The sequence below is a fragment of the Diabrotica virgifera genome, chromosome 8 (assembly GCF_917563875.1).
Source record: "Diabrotica virgifera virgifera chromosome 8, PGI_DIABVI_V3a".
In the NCBI taxonomy this organism is placed as follows: domain Eukaryota; kingdom Metazoa; phylum Arthropoda; class Insecta; order Coleoptera; family Chrysomelidae; genus Diabrotica; species Diabrotica virgifera.
In genome coordinates, this window is record NC_065450.1 from 124,823,487 (window position 1) to 124,845,440 (window position 21,954).

The 21,954-nt window shown below is 32.6% G+C and overlaps 1 protein-coding gene and 1 long non-coding RNA gene across 2 annotated transcripts in view; one reads left to right on the forward strand and one right to left on the reverse strand.

The window, feature by feature from the left end:
* Positions 1-21,954, forward strand: part of LOC126889838 (syntaxin-6) — a 102,403-nt gene that overhangs the window by 72,102 nt on the left and 8,347 nt on the right. The window contains exon 6 of the mRNA XM_050658522.1: positions 12,998-13,092. Within this exon, the coding sequence (XP_050514479.1) occupies positions 12,998-13,092 (95 nt within the window). The remainder of the gene's footprint in view (positions 1-12,997; positions 13,093-21,954) is intronic.
* LOC126889839 (uncharacterized) lies at positions 598-2,797 on the reverse strand. Its single transcript, XR_007700188.1, has 2 exons — positions 2,156-2,797; positions 598-1,544 (listed from the first exon to the last, which is right to left on the reverse strand). It is a non-coding gene; the product is annotated as an uncharacterized LOC126889839 (long non-coding RNA).

The window sequence follows — 21,954 nt, forward strand, 5'->3', positions numbered from 1 at the left end:
ATCTGTGTATGACACTATACATTTTTTTGACATATCAGAAACGATATTAGAAATGATACAAGAAAATGCATAGTGTCATACAGCCTTTAAACATTCTGTCTGAATATAAATTGAATAACAGTGGGGACGGTATACAACCCTGTCTGACACTGTAACAAAATGCTACTTTGCAGTAGTATTTGTAAAACAAAAATGATGAAATGAGTGAAGGAGGACAGGTGATGAACTGATAATAGAAGTATGGGGAGACAGAGGCAAACTAAATAGAATTGGCTAGCAAGAAATGCAAGAGAACGACTTGACACTCAAGGATGGGTACGGCTCGTTTGCATGCCTGTCGAAGAACAGTAGCTTAAACTAAAGAGGGATGATGACTAGAACCAGAAATATGAATATAAAAAGAGAGGCTTATAAAATAGATAGAATAAATAATAATATAATAAAAATAGAAAAATATAAGAGATAAATAAAATAGACTAAATTGCGGGCGCCAGAAGATCGGGATTGACCAACCTCCCAGGTATCTTACACTGCTGTAAAATATTCAATAAATTAAATCAATAAAGTCAAAAGTGAGGGAAAAGAAACAAAAAATAATTGATATGCAAAAACAAATAAATATTTATTAAATATAACTACTTAGATTTTAACAACCTTCACCAAATAATCGTACGATTGTAATACGTACAGAAATGTTAAATATTACAGGAAAGTGACTAATCAAAATACCTACCTAAAATAAACAATATAAATATAAAACTCAATGAGTTGGATGGCCAACCAGCCTATTTGAACCGACGTAGTCCTGGATGCAAAGATCCTTTTTCTGACTCGTGGTTCCTAAATTGAAAGAGTGAAACTAAAAGCTATCCTGAGGGGATAGTGATTAGGGATTGAATTTAATTTAATATGCAAATGAAGTTAAGTTACGCAAGCAAATTTATGAATTTAAATTACAAAGAACAAACTAATAATATTAAAATATATGGTTATCAAAAGAGAAAAGAAAAATGAGGACAAGCCTAATAATAATGCTAAAAAAACAATAAATGTAAGGAACTACTGTATGGGAAAAAGAGTTATTTGGGCCCAAATTATCTTCTTTTACATATAGTCATACAGGTGTAGGAACGCTATTAAATTATATGTAGGTGATATTAAGAGATAAAAAAAAATGAATACAAAATAAATATAGTCACGGTATATGACAGTGAATCAGGTAAATGTTCTGGATATTAATAAAAATGTGTAAAATGGTATCGGCGAATAACTATTGCACTGTAAATATATCTGTTCCCAAACAAACCCACTAGACCAGATATGGCTCCCAAGAGTGTTCCTCACAGCGTACACCGAAAACCCTTATCGGTGAAGTTACCACAAAGGTGGTGCTAACTGCCAGCTAAGTTGCCCTCCTGGAGGTGCAAAAACTTCCTTATAAAAACTGGAGACTGGAGACCTTAGGCTTGCCTCTTGTGACTTCAGAGGGTTGGAGGTGGTTCCTCTCGGTGTTCTGAGAGTCTTACTTAAGCTTCATGGAAGGGCTAAAACATAATCCCGGTTTTACTTCCTTGAAATAATATAGGGAAAAGTCATAGAAGAAGAATCCCAGGATGTTTTTCTTTAGAATAAAGAAGAATGAGAAAAAGCTACCTCATTAGAAGAAAAAAACTCATTGTGAGTTGGCCTTATCATAAGATGGAACCAATATAATGACCTTGACTTCCTAATAGCAAGTAAACTGACAATTTAAATGAGAAATGTGATATTTATCTGAAAGAATATGATATTAACATAATATAATAATTATAAGTACAGACAGTATATAAACAGGATGATGCGAAGCCGGCCAGGAATATTTATTTGACAATTTATAAAATATTGAACTTACAACTCAGAAGGAAAGAATAAGTATATTCAAAAGTAATGATAGATAATAATTTCTGATTTTAATTCAGGACTTCAAATGTTTGGTTATGTACAACCAAAAAGAATATAGTAATTTTCTAAAAGGAATCTTAAATAACCGTCGAATAATCTACATAAACTCTAAATAGAAGTTAATTTGCATCTAATAATGAGAAAAACCTTTCAAAAAAACAGTAAAAGCGGCATATAAAAAAATGACTAAGTATATAAAAAATTGAGTAGTTACCGAAGAATCCTCATAAACACATCTGTAATTTTAGTCTCCTTGGTTCACCAAACTTTCAATAATGTAATTATCATATATTTAAATATATACAAAATATTGAACACTGAAACTTTTTAAAACGTAAATCATACGAGGAACTTCGCCCTTTCCTTAACCACACTCCAACCTTAAGTGCCAATTTCCAATCCTTTTCCGCTAGCCAAAAGCCAGACGTCAAGTTATTTCTTAGGTTCACCGCTAGAGCGCTACCAACTTTACGCCATTAAAGTTCCCAATATGATATGTTGTTCCCAATATATCCCCAAAAGATATATAATATATTAATTAGATATTGTTTTTAAGTATACTTTGATAAAACGGGTTTAAAAGTAAAAATGAAATAACTATAAAGATAATTAGAAGTTAACGGAACGTTACAACACCTCTTTTTATTTTGCATATTTCTGTTGATTTTCCATTTATGCAAGCTGTCGCTGTTTGACGCCAGTATAATTTTTCTATGATTCATACATCTTGACTATCAACTCCTTTATCCTTTAATATTTTAATTAATTTGTGATGTTGTACCCGATCTTCAATATCCATGAGCCATATTTCAAGAAATTTATTAGATCGCTTAGAACGCTTAGGTTGTCACTACTCAGAACCTCTAATTTTTATACCAAAGCTTTTTATGTAGCGTAAATGCCGTATTTTTAAGCTTGACGAATAAAGTCCATGCTAATTTTCCTTTTTTAATTTTGCAGATTTGTTTATCTTAAGCTATTCAAGTTTGTGCTGTTCGGGCTGATGATAAACATTTTTTTGTAAAGGGTGAAACTGTGAAACTAAAGGTCGTCATCTTTGACTGTTGCGAAAGACGCCGATTTAATATTCCTTTGTCCTTAGTTATCGGATTTGTCGCGTCTACATTCTTTTATTTCACAATTTTTTAACAAAAAAGTATCAACTTGTACACATACTCTGGGCTAATTAGCAAAATACAAGGAAAATTTATTTACCAGCAATTTTATTGCTGGAATCGAATCTTATGATTGTATATATTAATAATATAGGTATGCAAAGTCCGCAGATAGTGTGCTACTTTTTTTATAAACAAAATGGCGACCGAAAATCGTGTTTTTTTCAATTTTTGCTCTATAACTCCAAAGATTTTAACTTTACACCAAAAACACCCAAATAAAAATTCACCGCAATTAAATTCTGCATAGAGACGTGTTTTTCCCGATTCACTTCGATGAAAACTTTCCCCGCAAAAAGCGGGTTTTTCCAACAAAATCTTTAATTTTCAACTAAAATTTTAGATAAGTAATTGTTAATCAATAATTAAATAACTTGGTAATGTAAAAGCTCTTTTCGTATAGATTATAATTCCAGAAGCCGATCGGAATTGAATGAACAATTTAGCAACAATTGAATTGTTAATTAAAAATTTACGGTCGCTATAATGACGACAATAATTATGATGCATAAGAATAACTATGATTTTTTCATAACAAGACACTATACCTATCTAATGTACTTTACAGAATTGAAATTGGACTATTTAAGCGGCCTCAGGAATATTTTAAAATTATAAAAAATTTTAAGGCTTATAAACAAATAGAATATCTCGGGAAATATTAAACTAAATTAAATTGTGAAAACGGTATTAGAAAAACAGCGGCAGGACGCTTCTTTTAAAAGAAAAAACGTTTAATTGTGACGAGTGGTTCCTGAGATACAACCGGTCAAAGTTGACCGGAATTTACGGCAAAGATATAAAAAATAGGATCATAATTTTTAAACCACCACCTTTCTATTTTTGTCCTCTTTTTCCACACCAATTTTCATATCTTTAAAATACTCATAACATATATTATTATAATAAAAACTATCGATAATACGTGTGAAAATTGCCAAAAATAGCAAAATTCCAATCAAAAATTAGGTTGGAGAAAATGTAACCCTCAAAGTTCAAAATCGGTATACGTTAAAAAAATGCATTTTCTCGGCTTCCCATGGAGCAATTTCCTTCATTGTTTTTTTTTGTTCCCTAATAACTCGAGTAGAGCCATCGAACTCATGCATTTATAAATGTCAAACTTGCTTTTGTTTTGTTATAATAGATTTATTTATTTATAAGAACAGAAAACTACATATTTTTTCCAGTTGTAGGCTTTTTTTTAGATAAACTTACTACAAGTGTACCTTTTAAAGTTAAAAACATAAATATTCTCATTTGAAAGCTGTATAATTATTTAAACAATTTTTATTTAAACAAATTAAAATTTTGTGTTATAATAAATTAATTAATTTATTATAACAAAACAAAAGCAAGTTTGACATTTAATAATGCGTTAGTTCGATGAGTCTACTCGAGTTACTTGGGAACAAAAAAAGAATGAAGGAAATTGCTCCATGGAAAGCCGAGAAAATGCATTTTTTTAACGTATACTGATTTTGAACTTTGAGGGATACATTTTCTCCAACCTAATTTTTGATTGGAATTTTGCTATTTTTGGCAATTTTCACACGTATTATCGATAGTTTTTATTATAATAATATATGTTATGAGTATTTTAAAGATATGAAAATTGGTGTGGAGAAAGAAGACAAAAATAAAAAGGTGATTGTTTAAAAATTATGATTTTATTTTTTATATCTTTGCCGTAAATTCCGGTCAACTTTGACCGGTTGTATCTCAGGAACCACTCGTCATAATTAAACGTTTTTTCTTTTAAAAGAAGCGTTCTGCCGCTGTTTTTCGAATACCGTTTTCACAATTTAATTTAGTTTAATATTTCCCGAGATATTCTATTTGTTTATAAGCCTAAAAATTGTTTATAATTTTAAAATATTTCTGAGGCCGCTTAAATAGTCCAATTTCAATTCTGTAAAGTACATTAGATAGGTATAGTGTCTTTTTATGAAAAAATCATAGTTATTCTTATGCATCATAATATAATTATTGTCGTTATTATAGCGACCGTAAATTTTTAATTAACAATTCAATTGTTGCTAAACTGTTCATTCAATTTCCATCGGCTTCTGGAATTATAATCTATACGAAAAGAGCTTTTATATTACCAAGTTATTTAATTATTGATTAACAATTACTTATCTAAAATTTTAGTTGAAAATTAAAGATTTTGTTGGAAAAACCCGCTTTTTCCGGGGAAAGTTTTCATCGAAGTGAATCGGGAAAAACACGTCTCTATGCAGAATTTAATTGCGGTGAATTTTTATTTGGGTGCTTTTGGTGTAAAGTTAAAATCTTTGGAGTTATAGAGCAAAAATTGGAAAAAACACGATTTTCGGTCGCCATTTTGTTTATAAAAAAAGTAGCACACTATCTGCGGACTTTGCATACCTATATTATTAATATATACAATAATAAGATTCGATTCCAGCAATAAAATTGCTGGTAAATAACTTTTCCCAAAAATGGCCTATTCTCCGATAATCAGCCCAGACTAACACTTCTAATAGTTCAGGAACCGAAGCTTTTCACCTCGCAATTTTTACAGAATGGATCGCGTTGCTTGAAAATTTGAGAATAAGTAGTGGATAGTCCAAGGATCGAAATCTATATATGATGCCGAAAGGCGCTTTTACCGTGGGGTTGGTTGCCACCCCATCTCGGGGGTGGAAATTTTTTATTATATTTTGACCGCAGAAGTTCATAAAAACATTCATTCCAAGCAAAAAATGTTCTATCCATTTTTTTGATAAAATTTGTAGTTTTCGATTTATTCACTATCAAAAGTGTTTTATGTCGAAAAATCAATGTTTTTCGATATACTCATTTACGATTCACTCAATTTTTGCCGTAGAAAAATTTTTTCAAACCAAGTTCTTGGGAATTAAATAACCTACAATTTCATATTTAAAAGTTTTTTCCTATCTCTGATACTAATCTTTCTAATCTGAGGAACCTTTCCTTACCAAACTACAAAATTCGTTATTCGCTTTTAACTTCAGTTTTTTAAAACTAATCATTCTAAGCCAGTCAAATTTCTAGAATCTATTAATAATACATAAATAAAGAATAATAAATAAGGCCAATGACTAAAAACACCGCTCACTTACATTATTATGCTTCCAAATAGATTTCTCCTTTTTTTTTAAATTATATTAATTTTTTAACCGTAACTTTTTTATTTTTTATCTTAGAAAGTTTGGTAAAAAAGAATTTTTTAGGTTTTTGTAAAATCTACAAGCCTATTAATATTAAATCTTTTTAAAATCCTTAGTCACAAGAAAAGGTGACTTTGAAAGGGTTGGTAAAGGTAGTTTTTGCATGTTATGACAAGTTTTAATTATTATCAATAGCTCACTCAATTTTTGCCATAGAAATTTTTTTTGCAATTCAGGTTCTTGGGAATTAAATAAGCTACAATTTCATATTAAACATTTTTTCGTATCTTTGATGCTGATCTTTCTATTCTGAAGAAAAGGCCATTTTTTTTTCAAACTACAAAAATTCATTATTCGCTTTTAACTCCATTTTTTTTAAAACTAATCATTCTAAGTCGGTAAAACTTCTAGAACCTATTAAAAATACACAAATAAAGAAGACCAAATAAGGTTAAAGGCTAATTTTAATTAGGGTGGTGATTAGAGGGTTGCTTCCGAGCACTTTTTCGCTGAAAAAAATAGGGACTGACATTCTTTTCATTATAAGTCACTTAATTTTTGAGATAGAGTCTTTTTTATTTCTGGATATAGATATTTTTAAATACTTTAAATTAGTTTAAACAAGTTATCCTCGAAAAATGCATAGTTTTCCCATCTTTTGACTTTGAAACTACAATATTTAGCATTTGACGAAGAAGAGCTAACATAATAAAGTATAGCTCGATTACTATTGGTCTTAAAGAAAATTTAAAAAAAAACTGTTGTTTATTTTTTCAAAAGGTACATTTTTGTTAAGTAAAGTTGTTTTGATAAAACGAAAACTTTTGGAGTTATTAGCAGAAAACTTATTAAAAACATTGATTTTTTCGATATAAAACTAACACTTTCGATAGCGAATAAATCGAAAACTATTAATTTTATCAAAAAAATGTATAGAACGTTTTTTGCTTAGAATGAATGTTTTTACCAAATTTTGCGGTCAAAATACAATAAAAAAATTCCACCCCCGACATGGGATGGCAACCACCCCCATGGTAAAAGCGCCTGTCGGCATCATATAGATTTTGATCCTTGGACTATCCACTACTTATTCTCAAACTTTCAAGCAAATCGATCCATTCTGTAAAAATTACGAGGTCTTGTCCTATTTTAAGCTTGATTACTGGGGCTATAACTGGAGGTCAAATTTATAACCTTTAAGACGAAGCTCTCATGATGGCATTTGCTATTGCCGAAAGTACTTAGTTGAATTTAATAAAGAATTTTTACACACTATCAATTTTTTTGAAAACATATACCTGTTGCAGGTTTGACCTATATTAGTCCAGAAAGCCACTGCGCATCCGCTAGGAAAAATATTCTGATTCGGATTTTTTGCACAATATTACTCAAAAAGGACTCCTTTTAACAAAGGGTACCCCCCGTTAAGATAGGCAAAATGCCCTCACTCCCAGAATTCAATTTTATAATTTTTTTTACGTTCTATGCAACTAAAAAATGAGATAACGCGGATTTTTAGCTCGCCACCCCCCTTACCCCTCCCCCCACAGCCAAAAACGTAGATTTTTAGATTTAATTTTTTTTTAGTTGGGTTGCAATCGATTTAAAAATTTCAAAAAATTCACACGTGTAGCTGAGGCTTTTACAAAACATGTCTATTTTTTATGGACCCGTAGGTCGAGTGTACATAACCTCAAATTTTTTTTTAACTTTTTTAAAACCTATAACTTTTTTTTGGAGGGGGCTACAGGTCCAGTTTTTTTGCATTTTGTGTATTTTATCAAAGTCTATCTCTCTGATTTTTTTCAGATTTTTCCGTTAGGTGCGCCATCTTGAAAAATCAGGAAAACTGTATTTTTAGGGGGTTTTTAGGGATTTTCTCCATTTTATAGACTGCAACATAGATCAACTGAAGGTTTTTTTAATAGATTATGTATAATTTGAAATAACTATTTTAGGATTATCGAAAATTGGGCAAACCACCTTTAATCCCCCCCAAAAACCATGTTTTTTTAAGTTATGTAAGGGTTTTTGCGGGCTTAATGATATATTTTGAGATCGATACAGCCTGAATATTTTTTTTCATTTTTTTACGTTATATGTGATTAAAAAATAAGACTAATCGCATTTTTAGCCCACCACCCCCTCCCCTGCCCCCACAAAAACGTCAATTTTTCTATTTTTTTTTTGTTTAGTAAAGTTGCAATTAATTTAAAAATTTTATGAGGCTTCTAAAAAACATATCTATTTTTTTAGACCCGTAGGTCGAGTGTACAATACATATAACCTTTTATAACGAATACATATAAACTTTGAGTTGGTCACTTTATGACTTTCATAATAATAATTTTTAATCGAGTTAAAGCCTTGAAAATGGCTATTTTCGCGTTTTTCAAATTTTAAATTGCATGTAACTCGACAACAGTTAATTTTATAGAAAAATCACAAGAGGCCTTTTTTGCTCAGGTTGATCCAGAGAATCTAAAACAAATTTGTCCTAAGTGAAAAAATTGATTTTTTGAATTCGTTTAAAAAATTGTTTAAACAATTTTCCGACCGCGGTACTGCCTTTCACCTTGTGGATTTGTTATAAGGACCTGTTTTTGAGCAAGTTTGTGCAAAAAAATGAATCGGAATAATTTACCTAATGGGGACAAGCATACAGCATGGACTATTTGCAATATGAGCCAAACGAAGATGGTTTGGAAAACATTAAACGATAGATACTGTTGTAGATGTGAGTTGCGGAAACGGCACCATAACCATAGGCTGTTGTTCGCATGTAGCTGCCATAATATGATATTTATCGCATGGAAGATATTTTACAAAAATCATCAAGCCAGCAGAATATCTTACAAAACTCTTTGACAATACAGATGTTATACCTGTAATAGACGAAGACAGCGATGAAGACTTTAGAACTGTAAAGTGTAATACCAACGAATATACTCTCCGAATACGCTAAGGGTATATACGAAGCTATATATTCTTTGGTAATACATTCTTTATTCTTTTTATGGTGTTTTACGTGGCAGTAAACGTGAAGCAAAATGACATTTTAATAGGCAGAGCAGAGATATAGGTTATGTAGATGGTACAAGCACATATTTGAATAATTACAATATGTATAATGTAAGATAATATTAGGGTACCTACTAAATACAAACTAATGAACAAAGAACAAAATGTTTTGATTCACAAAACGACAAGAAGTATGATATATTAAAATAATGTATTTTTCTTAAATTGATTATTCTGTTTTATTTTGGTTTTTTGTATCCTACCTAAAAGATATCACAATGACATATTTACTTTATACAAAAATATTGCAAAAATTTGAAATTATTTTGTTAAATGTAGTTTACTTGAGGACAAACTGAGCAACAGATATACTGAGAAAAAAAATGAAAACGAAAAAATGATGATTTATTGGGCAGGTTGAGAGGGAGGAGGGCTAAAATTGAGCTAAGGCTTATTTTTAAACACATCAAACGTAAAAAAAACGAAAAAAAGAATATTCAGGCTGTATTTATCTCAAAAAATATTAAGCCTGGATCCCGCGTTAATGGTATCTAGTCGGACAAAGTTTGACGTAGGTATGGAAACAGGGGAAGTTTTAATTGTAAAACGTAATTTTAATTGTTGAACGTGTCATCCTGGCAAGTTTATGATTGTGAAAACTAGCAGGTGGTTTTTAAGTTTATTCAATAGCAAATTATATAAAATATACCTAAAAACTCAGTTATTTCAAATTATTCCTACATAACCTATAAAAAAAACCTTGAGTTAATCTATTTTGAAGTATATAAAATGGAGAAAATCCCTAAAAAGCACCGAACAAATCAGTTTTGCGGATTTTTTAAGATGGCGCACCTTACGGAAAAATCTGAAAAAGTCAGAAATATAGTTTTTGATAAAATACACAAAACACAAAAAATAGACATGCAGCCATCACCAAAAAAATATACGTACCTATTAAAAACCAAAAAAAAGAGGTTATAATATGTACACTCGACCTTCGGGTCCATAAAAATAGATGATCTGTAAAAGCCTCAGCTTGTGCGTGTGAATTTTTTGTAAATTATAATTTAATAATTATTAATTATTAAATTTACACAATTTAACTAAAAAAAATGACCATTTAGAATAGTTAATTACAAAAATGCCACAAAGAAATAGCTTCAGAATAACATTTGTAATTGCAAACCAACTTAAAAAAAAATAAAATCGAAAAATTCACATTTTTGGCTGTGGGGGAGGGGGAATAGGGGAAGTGGGCTAAAATTACAGTGACTCCTATTTTTTAAAATCATATAGAACGTAATAAAAATTAAAAAAATATTCAGGCTGTATCGACCACAAAAAATATAATTAGACCCGCAAAAATCCTTACAAAACTTTAAAAAAACATGGATTTTGGGGGGTTTAAAAGTGTTTCGCCCAACTTTTGAATATCCTAATATACTCAGTTATTTTAAATTATACATAATCTATTAATAAAACCTTGAGTTGATCTATGTTGCAGTCTATAAAATGGAGAAAATCCCCAAAAACCCCCTAAAAAAACAGTTTTCTTGATTTTTCAAGATGGCGCACCTGACAGAAAAATCTGAAAAAAATCAGATACATAGCTTTTGATAAAATACACAAAATGCAAAAAAAATTGGACCTGTAGCTCTCTCCGAAAAAAAGTTATAGGTTTTAAAAAAGTTAAAAAAAAATTTGAGGTTATGTACACTCGACCCATGGGTCCATAAAAAATGGACATGTTTTGTGAAAGCCTCAGCTACACGTGTGAATTTTTTGAAATTTTTAAATCAATTGCAACCCAACTAAAAAAAATTAATTCTAAAAATCTACGTTTTTGGCTGTGGGGGGAGGGGTAAGGGGGGTGGCGAGCTAAAAATCCGCGTTATCTTATTTTTTAGTTGCATAGAAAGTAAAAAAATTAATAAAATTGAATTCTGGGAGTGAGGGCATTTTGCCTATCTTAACGGGGGGTACCCTTTGCATGTTGCCAGGACCAAAAGGTGGCCAAAAATTGTTTACACGCTTTTTTTGTTTTTTTTTTCCTAAAATTATTTTTTTTTGCATAGAAAAAAGGTTTTTTAGGTTTTTTGGATCATTCCAAACAGAAAAGGTCTTTAGTGACTTTTCTCTAAAAATGATAGTTTTTGACTATAAGCGATTAAAAATTGAAAAATTGCGAAATCGGCCATTTTTAACCCTCAAAAACTATGTGAAAAACTGAAAATTTGAATGTTGCCAAGGTAGAAAGATATTCTTTAAACATCGATTGATGAAATCCCGAAGAGTTTTTGCAATAGAATATTCAAAACTCCTTTGTTTTTTAATTGCTAATCAAGCGTGCGCGACACTATTTTCCACCGTTGCATGTGTATACAGTATGGTGCAAATGAAAGGAATAAATTCGTTTTTTCGTAAACCGGCGACTTTAAGGAAAAATCCCGAAACAGGTCGATTTTTATTTTTAAGTTATGATATTGTGGCATATATGGTATACTAGTGACGTGATCCATCTGGACGTGATGACGTTTTCGATGATTTTTTTAAATGAGGATAGGGGTCATGTGCTAGCTCATTTGAAAGGTTCTTCAATTCTCTATTCAATAATATAAACATTTACATAATTATTTATACAGGGTGTCCAAAAAAAGTTTTTAATTAAATTATTTGAAAAAAAGAATGTATGTAATTTTTTTAATGCAAAATACATTTTACTGTTACCCGAAAACTAACAAATGTTTATTTCACAAATAAACATTGCTTTTCGATTAAATTCAGTGTTCAAGAAAGCTCCCTTCAGCCACCTGCCTCTTGGAAGTTTGAACATTTAATTTAAGAGAAAAGCAATGTTTATTTATGAAATTAACTTTGTTTTCTGATTTTTGAAAGCAGTAAAATGTATTTTGAATTAAATAAATTACATACATTCTTCTTTTTTTGTCAAATAATTTAATTTAATAAAAATTTTTTGGACACCCTGTATGAATAATTATGTAAATGTTTATATTACTGGATAGAGAATTGAAGAACCTTTCAAATGAGCTAGCACACGACCCCTATTCTCATTTAAAAAAATCATCGATTACGTCATCACGTCCAGATGGATCACGTCACTAGGATACCATATATGCCACAATATCAAAACTTAAAAATAAAAATCAACCTGTTTCGGGATTTTTCCTTAAAGTCGCCGGTTTGCGAAAAAACGAATTTATTCCTTTCATTTGCACCATACTGTATACACATGCAACGGTGGAAAATAGTGTCGCGCACGCTTGATTAGCAATTAAAAAACAAAGGAGTTTTGAATAGTGTATTGCAAAAAACTCTTCGGGATTTCATCAATCGATGTTTAAAGAATATCTACCTACCTTGGCAACATTTAAATTTTCAGTTTTTCACATAGTTTTTGAGGGTTAAAAATGGCTGATTTCGCAATTTTTCAATTTTTAATCGCTTATATGTCAAAAACTATTATTTTTAGAGAAAAGTCACTAAAGACCTTTTCTGTTGGAATGATCCAAAAAACCTAAAAAAACTTTTTTCTATGCAAAAAAAATAATTTTAGGAAAAAAAAAACAAAAAAAAAACGTGTACAAAATTTTTAAGTAAGATTGTGCAAAAAATCCGACTTGTGTTCAATCAATTTTTCTTACGTTATTCCAATCGCAAGATTTATTTTTAAATATTTTTTAGAATGTTGGACGAGCTAGGAACGGACTTAGAAAATACTGATTCTAAATTAGATTCTACGATACAAAAGGTTGCCAAAGTACTACGTCTTTCAAATGGTAAGAACATTCACTAGAATAATATAAATAAGTTCATTATTTTATTCCATATAACCTTAAATAATAGGGGTTTGGTTTTGTTTTTACAATTCCGGGGGGATCCATCAGACGCGTCCATAAGTGGTCGATAGCAGACTAATCCGTCCTAGAACCTGCGGTATGCGGGAAATGAAATACCACCAGCGAATCAAAACAAACTAAAGTATGGCACCCTAACACGGTTCCTCGCCCTACACCTACAGGTTGGGGTTTAGGCACGGGGGTAACACCCTCATCTCATTCTAAAATTGTTAGGAAGTCTTTAGTTACACGAATCAGGCTTCGAAACAAGGAAAATGACCTAAAAATCTTCACCTGGAATGTACGAAGATTCTGTCAAATCGAAAAGTTAAGGATAGTTTGTGAAGAGCTCACCAAATACAATGCAGATTACAGCCAAATAAGAAGTGCGCTGGATAGGGCAAGGAATACAACTTCGAGGATATCACAATATATTCTACAGTGAGCATAATACCACACACGAATTCGGAAGTCTTTTCATAGTTCATGGTAGAGTATGGCAATTAAACATTGACTTCGAACCGATCACTCGCAGAAGTATTTTAAGAATCAAGGAAAAATTCTTCAACCTGGGTATCATCGAGGCACATGCACCTACCGAAGAAAGGGAAGAAGAAAAAGACCAATGAGAACCATGAAGAATCGGAATCTGGTTATGACACATGCCCTGAAAGTGACATCAAAATTGCTATTGATGAATTGAATACCAATATGTGTAAAGAAGAGAGAGCACTTAAATTAACTTCGCAGGCTTAAGAGTTGGCGGTTTGTAGTACATACTTCCCTTACAGAAAGATACACGAGGTGACGTGGTTATCGCCCGATGAAGTAACACTCACACAAAACCGAATTAACAATGATCTTCTTAATAGTAAACACATTTCAGCCTCCTAAATGTCCGTAGTATACAGACACCAACGTGGAACTACCGTCGTTTCTATCCATCGCCAACCGTTGCCAATTTGCTGCGCCGATCTTCCTCGCGCGCTCGTCCACACCGTCTGTTCATCTGTCTTGTTCTACGTCTATTCCTATTTTCTACGGGTACCGCTAATAGGGTTATGTGGATAACTTTCATTTGTTGTTGACACATAAATGTCCAGCCCATCTAAGCCTACCTATTTTATAGACATTACATCTCTACCATTTACTATTTCTTTATACTTCTCGTATAATTCGAAGTTAAAACGCCCTCTCCAAATACCATTCTCACAGATTGTGCCCATTACTCTTCTTAGTATCTCCCCTTCGAAGACGAGCAGACGATCTGCGTCTGTTTTGGAAATGGTCCATGTTTCTGGCCCATATGAGCACCGGTAAAATGAGTGTTCTATATATTGCTAGTTTGGTTTTTGGGTTTAAATTTCTGTTTTTTTCTGCTTGCTTAGTCCAAAATAACATTTGTTCGTTAGCAGAGTCCTTTGTTTTTCTTCTTCAGATGTTATTATCACTTGTTATGAGAGAACCTAGATAGGTTCCGCTCCGAATTTTAGTGGTTCAGAGAGAATCAAATATGCGCTCTCTGAAGAAAGTGCTTTTGGCGCTCTCTGAACTTACTAAAATAAGACAGCTCTTGTTTCGGCTCACAACGAAATGATTATTTATTATTTTTATTAGTTCTACTCCTATTCTGAGTATTGGGAACTAATCTTTGTTGGAATTTTACCGTGCTGGACAGGCGGGTAGTGAGATGCTACCTGATAGATCTCCCTCGGCCTCCTTAGCTGCGGAAATTCGTTGGCTTGCAAATATTAGAAGCCACGAATGGTGTAACCAGAAGATTAGTTCTAATAAAGTTTTATTTTTAATATTGTTAATATTAAAAGTAGAACTTTCGTTCGTCTTTAGCAGATGCCGCCACGGCATCCATGTCATCATGATCTTTCGTATGTGGACCGAGGCCGGCGGCCCGAATTTTAGTGGTTCAGAGAGAATCAAACATGCGCTCTCTGAAGAAACCATAACAAGGGTTGAAACTAGTTAGAGTGCTTTTGGCGCTCTCTGAACTAACAAAAATAAGACGGCCCTTGTTTCGGTTCACAACGAAATGATTATTTATTACTAGATATGTAAACTTATTTAAGACCTCAAAATTATAGTGGTTTATGCTGAAGTATTATTTGGCGTTTCTTTAAAACCATTAGGTTTTTTAAGGTCCATATTTTGTGAGACCGTTAAGAAGGTGGAAACCATCTCTTTACTCGTGTGGTGCGTGCGATCAAATCCATCAGCGTAGGCCAAAATCTACGTTGACTTATTAAAGATTGTTCCCCTATTATGTAACTTCGCATCGTCTTGTCTTACAAGCGTAATAATAGGAAATTTGAGACTAATATGCTTAAAGAACTGGGAATCCTAAGAAATTGTAACTAGACAAGAAACTTTTATAGGCAGATCAATAGTGCAAGAGAATTTAAACCGAGATTAAATCTGTGTAGGAACAAGGAAGGAAATACAGTTGAGTCCACGAGTCTTTACCCGTGCGTCATCATTTAAAGCATACGAAATAAGTCGGAAATTTACTAAACGCAACAGCAAGACTCCGATCACGAGTATAAAATTTGACGTTATCATATAAATAGAATGTCAAATTTAAGTTTTGCTTTAAAATGTGGGTGCATAATTACAGCTACATTTGAAGTAGCTTAATAAATTCTTTTATTACCATTGGTTCACTTTGACGGAACATTAAACACAAGCATTCCTTAACTGTGTCAATGAGGTTAGTTTTGTACGTTGTCAAAACTAATCGTAAAATAACATAAACTTACCATGAAATTTCAAACTCCAATATAAAATTAGTTGTGAAAACAACTGTTTGTACACAGTCGAACCCGCTTATTGGAATAGCCTTCGTGCCAAGCAAAAATATTCTTATAACCGGGATATTCTAATAACCGATCGTTGGTGGCTAGCCGAAATAAATGTACCGAATATACGTAATGATAGTACATGCTATGTTATCATGTGTATGTATATGGTTTCAGATCTTTTTATGTCAGTAATACAGTAGTGTAACTATTAGGTACTTATTTATTAAAAACCAAATTGCATTATATAATGTGGATGCATACAGGAATTAATATGATGGGGCTAGTACACGTTGGGCCAAGGAGTTGGGCCAACGTGTACAGGACCACTTGACATGAGTTTGCGATTGGCGGTCAGCGTTGGTCTACAAACCGAATTTTGTCGGTATTTGGTGCACAAATCAAAGGATTTTTGGGACTTGCGCGATCTGCTAAACAGCTGTTTGGTTATGAACACGTTGTTGTCGTTGAGTTTAAAATATTTGTTTTCTCTTCTCACAATACTGACACTGTTTATTAGTATTAATTTTAAGGTTTTGTTTTAATATTAATACTTTTTTCGGTGTAAAAGCACCGTCGTTTGCGCCATTGTTTTTTAATCACTCTTGTTTGGTACACTTTTCTATAAGCATTGAACACGTTGTACAAATTAATTGCGGCGGCTGCTACAGTCTCCACATCCATATATCCATCATAATCAGAGTTTGTTTTTTGTTTATCCACTAAGAAAGGTTAATGCAGACTGATAACTCCACCAACGTGTAATCACCATGTATTCACTGTTCTTACTTGGCCCAACTCATTGGCCAACTAGTTGGCCCAACGTGTACTGGAGCCATGAAATGTGTACAATATACAGATGTGTAAATATTTTCTTATTAAAATACATATATAGACGAAGCACGAAAAAGCCCAAAACCTAGGAATTTTGTGCAGTAAAATGAATCGTCATGCAACTTTTTGCATTCAATTCGAGAGAGTGTCAGGCAATTTTGTGAACTAAATTGATCTCCGGCAAAAACTTGTGCATGAGAAAATGCATTTACAAAGTGCATCTCGAACAGATAGAAAATGAAAAGTTTAGAACTCAGGAAATATTGACGGAAATGAGTTCAATTTTTATATTTGGGGGTTTTGGAGGTCAGTGAACACAAATTTCATGACGGCGTTGGTCTCTGAGGTACCTGGTGCCCAGGGTGCAGCTCGTCGCCTGAGACGATCGAATAATTCGCGGGACGATCGAATAATTCGCAGATTGGATCGAAAAACTGAAAATACGCGTTTAATATTTTTCAAAAATCTATCGAATGACACTAAATACGACCTTCCACTCCATCCCCTTGAGGTGGGGTGGGGGTAACTTTAAAATCTTAAACGGAAACACCCATTTGTTATTACAGATTTGGATTGCTTACGTAAAAACTTTTATTCGAGAAAATGTTTCGAATTGTGGATAGATGGCGCTATAATCGGAAAAAAGATTTATCGTGATACCATAGGTAAATTATAGAAACGGTCTAATATCTCGAGAATTACACTTCCAAATAAAAGAAAAAAAATACGTATTTAATATTTTTCAAGAACCTATCGAATAACATCAAACACGACTCTCCACTCCACCCCCTGGAGGTGGGGTGGGGGTTAACTTTAAAATCTTAAATGGGAATCCCCATGTTTTATTGCAGATTTGGATTCCTCATGAAAAAAAAGTAATATTTATTCGAAACATGTTTAGAATTGTTAATAGATGGCGCAAATAGATAGCATAATTCGAAAAAATGTCTCGAATAAAAGTTACTTATTTTTAGGTAAGGAATCCAAATCTGCAATAAAAAAATGGGGACTCCTATTTAAGATTTAAGTTACACCCCACCCCACCTCCAGGGGGTGCAGTAGAGGGTCGTGTTTTATGTTATTCGATAGGTTCTTAAAAAATATAAAAGATGTATTTTTTGGTTTTTTATTTGGAAGTGTATTTCTCGAGATATTAGACCGTTTCTATAATTTACGTATGACATCACGAAAAAATCGTTTTTTCCGATTATAGTGATCTTTCCACAATTCTAAAAAATGTCTCGAATAAGAGTTGCTTACTTTTACGTAAGCAATCCAAATCTGCAATAACAAATGGGGTTTCTATTTAAGATTTTAAAGTTATCCCCACCCCACCTCCAGGGGGTGGAGTGGGGTGGTCGTGTTTAGTGTCATTCGATAGATTTTTGAAAAATATTGAACACATATTTTTAAATTTTTCGATCCAATCTTCATTTCGCGAATTATTCGATCGTATCGCGAATTATTCGGTCGTCCCAGGAGACGAGTTCCACCCTGGGCAGCAGATACCTCGGAAACCATCGCCGTCATGAAATTCGTGTTCAGTGACCTCCTAAATACCCAAGTATAAAAATTGAACTCATTTCCTTCAATATTCCCTGAGTCCTAAATTTTTTATTTTCCATCTCTTCGAGATGCACTTTAAAGATGATTTTTTTCATGCACAAAATTTTTTGCCGGAGATCAATTTAGTTCACAAAATTTTGCCTGACTCTCTCACTCTCTCACTCTGCAAAAAGTTACATGACGATTCAACTTACTGCACAAAATTCCTAGGTTTAAGGCCTCGTTGCCTCGTCTAAAAGAGTTACTTATTTTGTCTTGAAAAATAAGACGTAATTGTACGTGTTTTTTTTTTGTTACATAAACTACTAATCAGTTCTTGCTCTAAATTATAAACATTAGAAAAATTTCTATTGGATTGACCCTCCAGAAAGCTTCTTACCTACGAGCGGTTAGAATAGCCGATTAGCTGTTTCTAAAAATTTTTTTATAACAGGCAAATGGGTGGCAATATGTAAAGAAAGTTGCAGACAAATGGAATTATTTTATGACCTGTGTCGGCGAACGATTGAATTCGTACTCATAACAAAGTAATAAAGTGTATTATTTGACAAACCCTAAAAATATATATAGGCCTTCGAGGCCTTTGTCGACAATCCATAATACCAGATTTAATTTAAATTTTTAGGAAATTGTAGGTAAAAATTTATTCGTTGACATGAAGAATATTCTATAAAGCGGTACTATCTTACTAAATCATATTCCAATAAACGGATAAATTTATTAAGGAGTGAATGGAAACGTTTCGGGACCTCGAGTTTTTATTCCATAAACCGGGATATTCCTATAAGCGGTACTCTAATAAGCGGGTTTGACTGAACTGTAAAATTCGACAAAATAACAGCAAAAAATTCAACAAACTGACAGCCACAAAACAAAAGTAAACAAACCAAAACTTGTACTTAAAATATGTGACAACCTCCCCAATCGTTTTTTTTTTACCTCTTTTCAATCTCTTTTCGCTGTACTGAGTCTAGATCGTTCATAAAAATAACATGTGTTTTTACTTAATAACAGGCGGTAACTGGTTTGTCATTAGTTTCATGCGTTGAAGAGAATGATGCTAGATAAAAAGTATGTGTTTTATCTCGCCAGGTATTAATGACGCACTGGTAAAGACTCGTGGACTCAAGTGTATAATAGCTAATAAGGAAAAATCCTTAAGAGATGGATGGAACATTTATGATGATAATGATGAAGATAATGCTATGCATACTGATGATATATACTGACGATGGTAATGCTTCTTCTTCTTAAAGTTCCGCTCCTATCGGAGATTGGAAATCATTCTGGCAATTATAATTTTGTTGGTTACGCGCCGGAATAGTTCAATTGAGCTGCATCCAAACCATTCACGGAGATTGCGTAACCACGAGATTTTACGTCTTCCTACGCTTCTTCTGCCTTTGATTTTGCCCTGCATTATATTCCTTAATAGTTCGTATTTTTCACCTCTCATGTATTCTAACTTCCTGATTTTTATGGAATTTAAAACTTCGCATTGTTTTCCTAGTTGTTCGAGCACTTGTGCGTTTGTTTTACGATCTGTCCATGATATTTTCAGAATACGTCTATAACACCACATTTCGAATACTTCCATGTTTTTAATGTTGGATTGTTTTAGTGTCCATGCCTCAACCCTATACAAAAGGGTGGAGAAAATATAACAACGAAGCATTCTTATCCGGAGCGTTATATTGATATTGCGATTACAGAAAAGTTTCCTCATTCTGTTAAAAATGGATCGTGCAATTTCAATGCGGCATCTTATTTCTTTTGTCTGATCAGTATCTTCTGTGATCCATGCTCCAAGGTATTTGTACGAAGATATTTGCTCAATTTCTATATTATCCAGTACTAGTCTAACTCTGATGTTTTGTGCTTTTGTAAATACCATGAACTTGGTTTTCTTCAAATTTATTTTTAGTCCATAATCGTTGCAATGTATATTTAGTTGTTGAGCAAGGTGTTGCAATTCTTCCAGTGTTCCCGCTAAAAGTACGGTATCGTCAGCATATCTTATATTATTAAGTGGCTCGCCGTTTATTATTAGGCCCTCATTGACTTCGGCCAACGCTAATTCTGAGATGGCTTCACTATATAAATTAAATAACAATGGTGATAAAATACACCCTTGGCGCACCCCACGACGAATCTGGATATCCTCGGTCAGTTCATTTTCAACTTTCACTTTTGCTGTCTGATTCCAATAGAGGTTACATATAATTCTAATGTCTCTACTGTCAATGTTTTTATTTAACAAAATTTCTTTGAGACGATTATGCTGCACTTTGTCAAATGCCTTCTCAAAATCAATGAAACAGGCATATACTTCCTGATTCATATCTAGGCATCTCTGCGAAAGAACACTTACTGCAAACAGTGCATCCCGTGTTCCCAGCCCTTTCCTAAATCCCATTTGTGTATCACTTATGCCTTCGTCTAATTTCTTATGTATTCTATTGTGAATCGCTTTTAAAAACAATTTCAAGACATGACTCATTAAGGCTATGGTGCGATGTTCATTGCACTCCTTTGCATTGGCTTTTTTGGGTAACAGTATAAACGTCGATTGGAGCCATTCTTTAGGTATTATACCTGTTATATATATGGTGTTAAATAAATCCAAAAGAAGGTCAATAGATTCAGTATCCACAATTTTGAGTAATTCGATAGGAACTTCAGCAGGCCCGGGAGATTTACCACTTTTAGCTTGTTTCATTGCATATTCGACTTCTTCTCGTATAATGTCAGGTCCAGTATCATCTTTAAATTCTTTTGGTGCTTCAGATCTCTCTTTGTCTTCAAAAAGCTGTCCTATATATTGTGTCCATCTCTGCATTTTCTGGTTTATATCTGTAATAAGTGCACCACTTTCATCTCTTAGTTGCCTAGTTTGAAGTGTTTTTTTCATTCCTGTTAGTTCTCTAATTCTTTTATGCATGTTAAAAAAGTCATATTTTTTCTCAAATTCTTCCAGTTCTTGGCACTGCTCATGTAACATTCTCTCTTTAGCTTCTTTTATTTTCTTTTTAATTAATCTATCGGTTACGTTATATTTAATTGGATTTTTTGTTTTGAATGATTTTCTTTCATTCATTAATAATATTATCTCTTGAGTCATCCATTCTTTATGTTTTCTTTTCTTTGGTTTTAAGTTTTCACTGGCTGTTTTAATTACTGCTTGTTTTATATTTTCCCATTTCTGATCAATGTCATAGCTACTTTTATTCAGTTCTTGGGCAATATGTAAATTTTTAGTAAGAGTTTTTACAGTTTGTTCCTTTGTTTGTGGTTCTCTTAACCTCTTAACATCAATTCTACTTTGCGTGGGTTTTTTAATTAGCTTTAATTTGATTCGTAATGTGACTACTATGGGGTTATGGTCTGAACCGATATCTGCTCCAGGGTAAGTTTTGGCAGAAAGTATAGAATTACGAAATCTTATTTTAATGAGGACAAAGTCAATTTGATTTCGGATTGTTCTATTGGTTGTGTCTCCGGGAGATTTCCATGTATACAATCTTCTTTTTGGTAGCTTAAAGAGTGTGTTCTTCTTCTTCTTTTGCCCTTTAATTCGTCCAATTCTGAACAT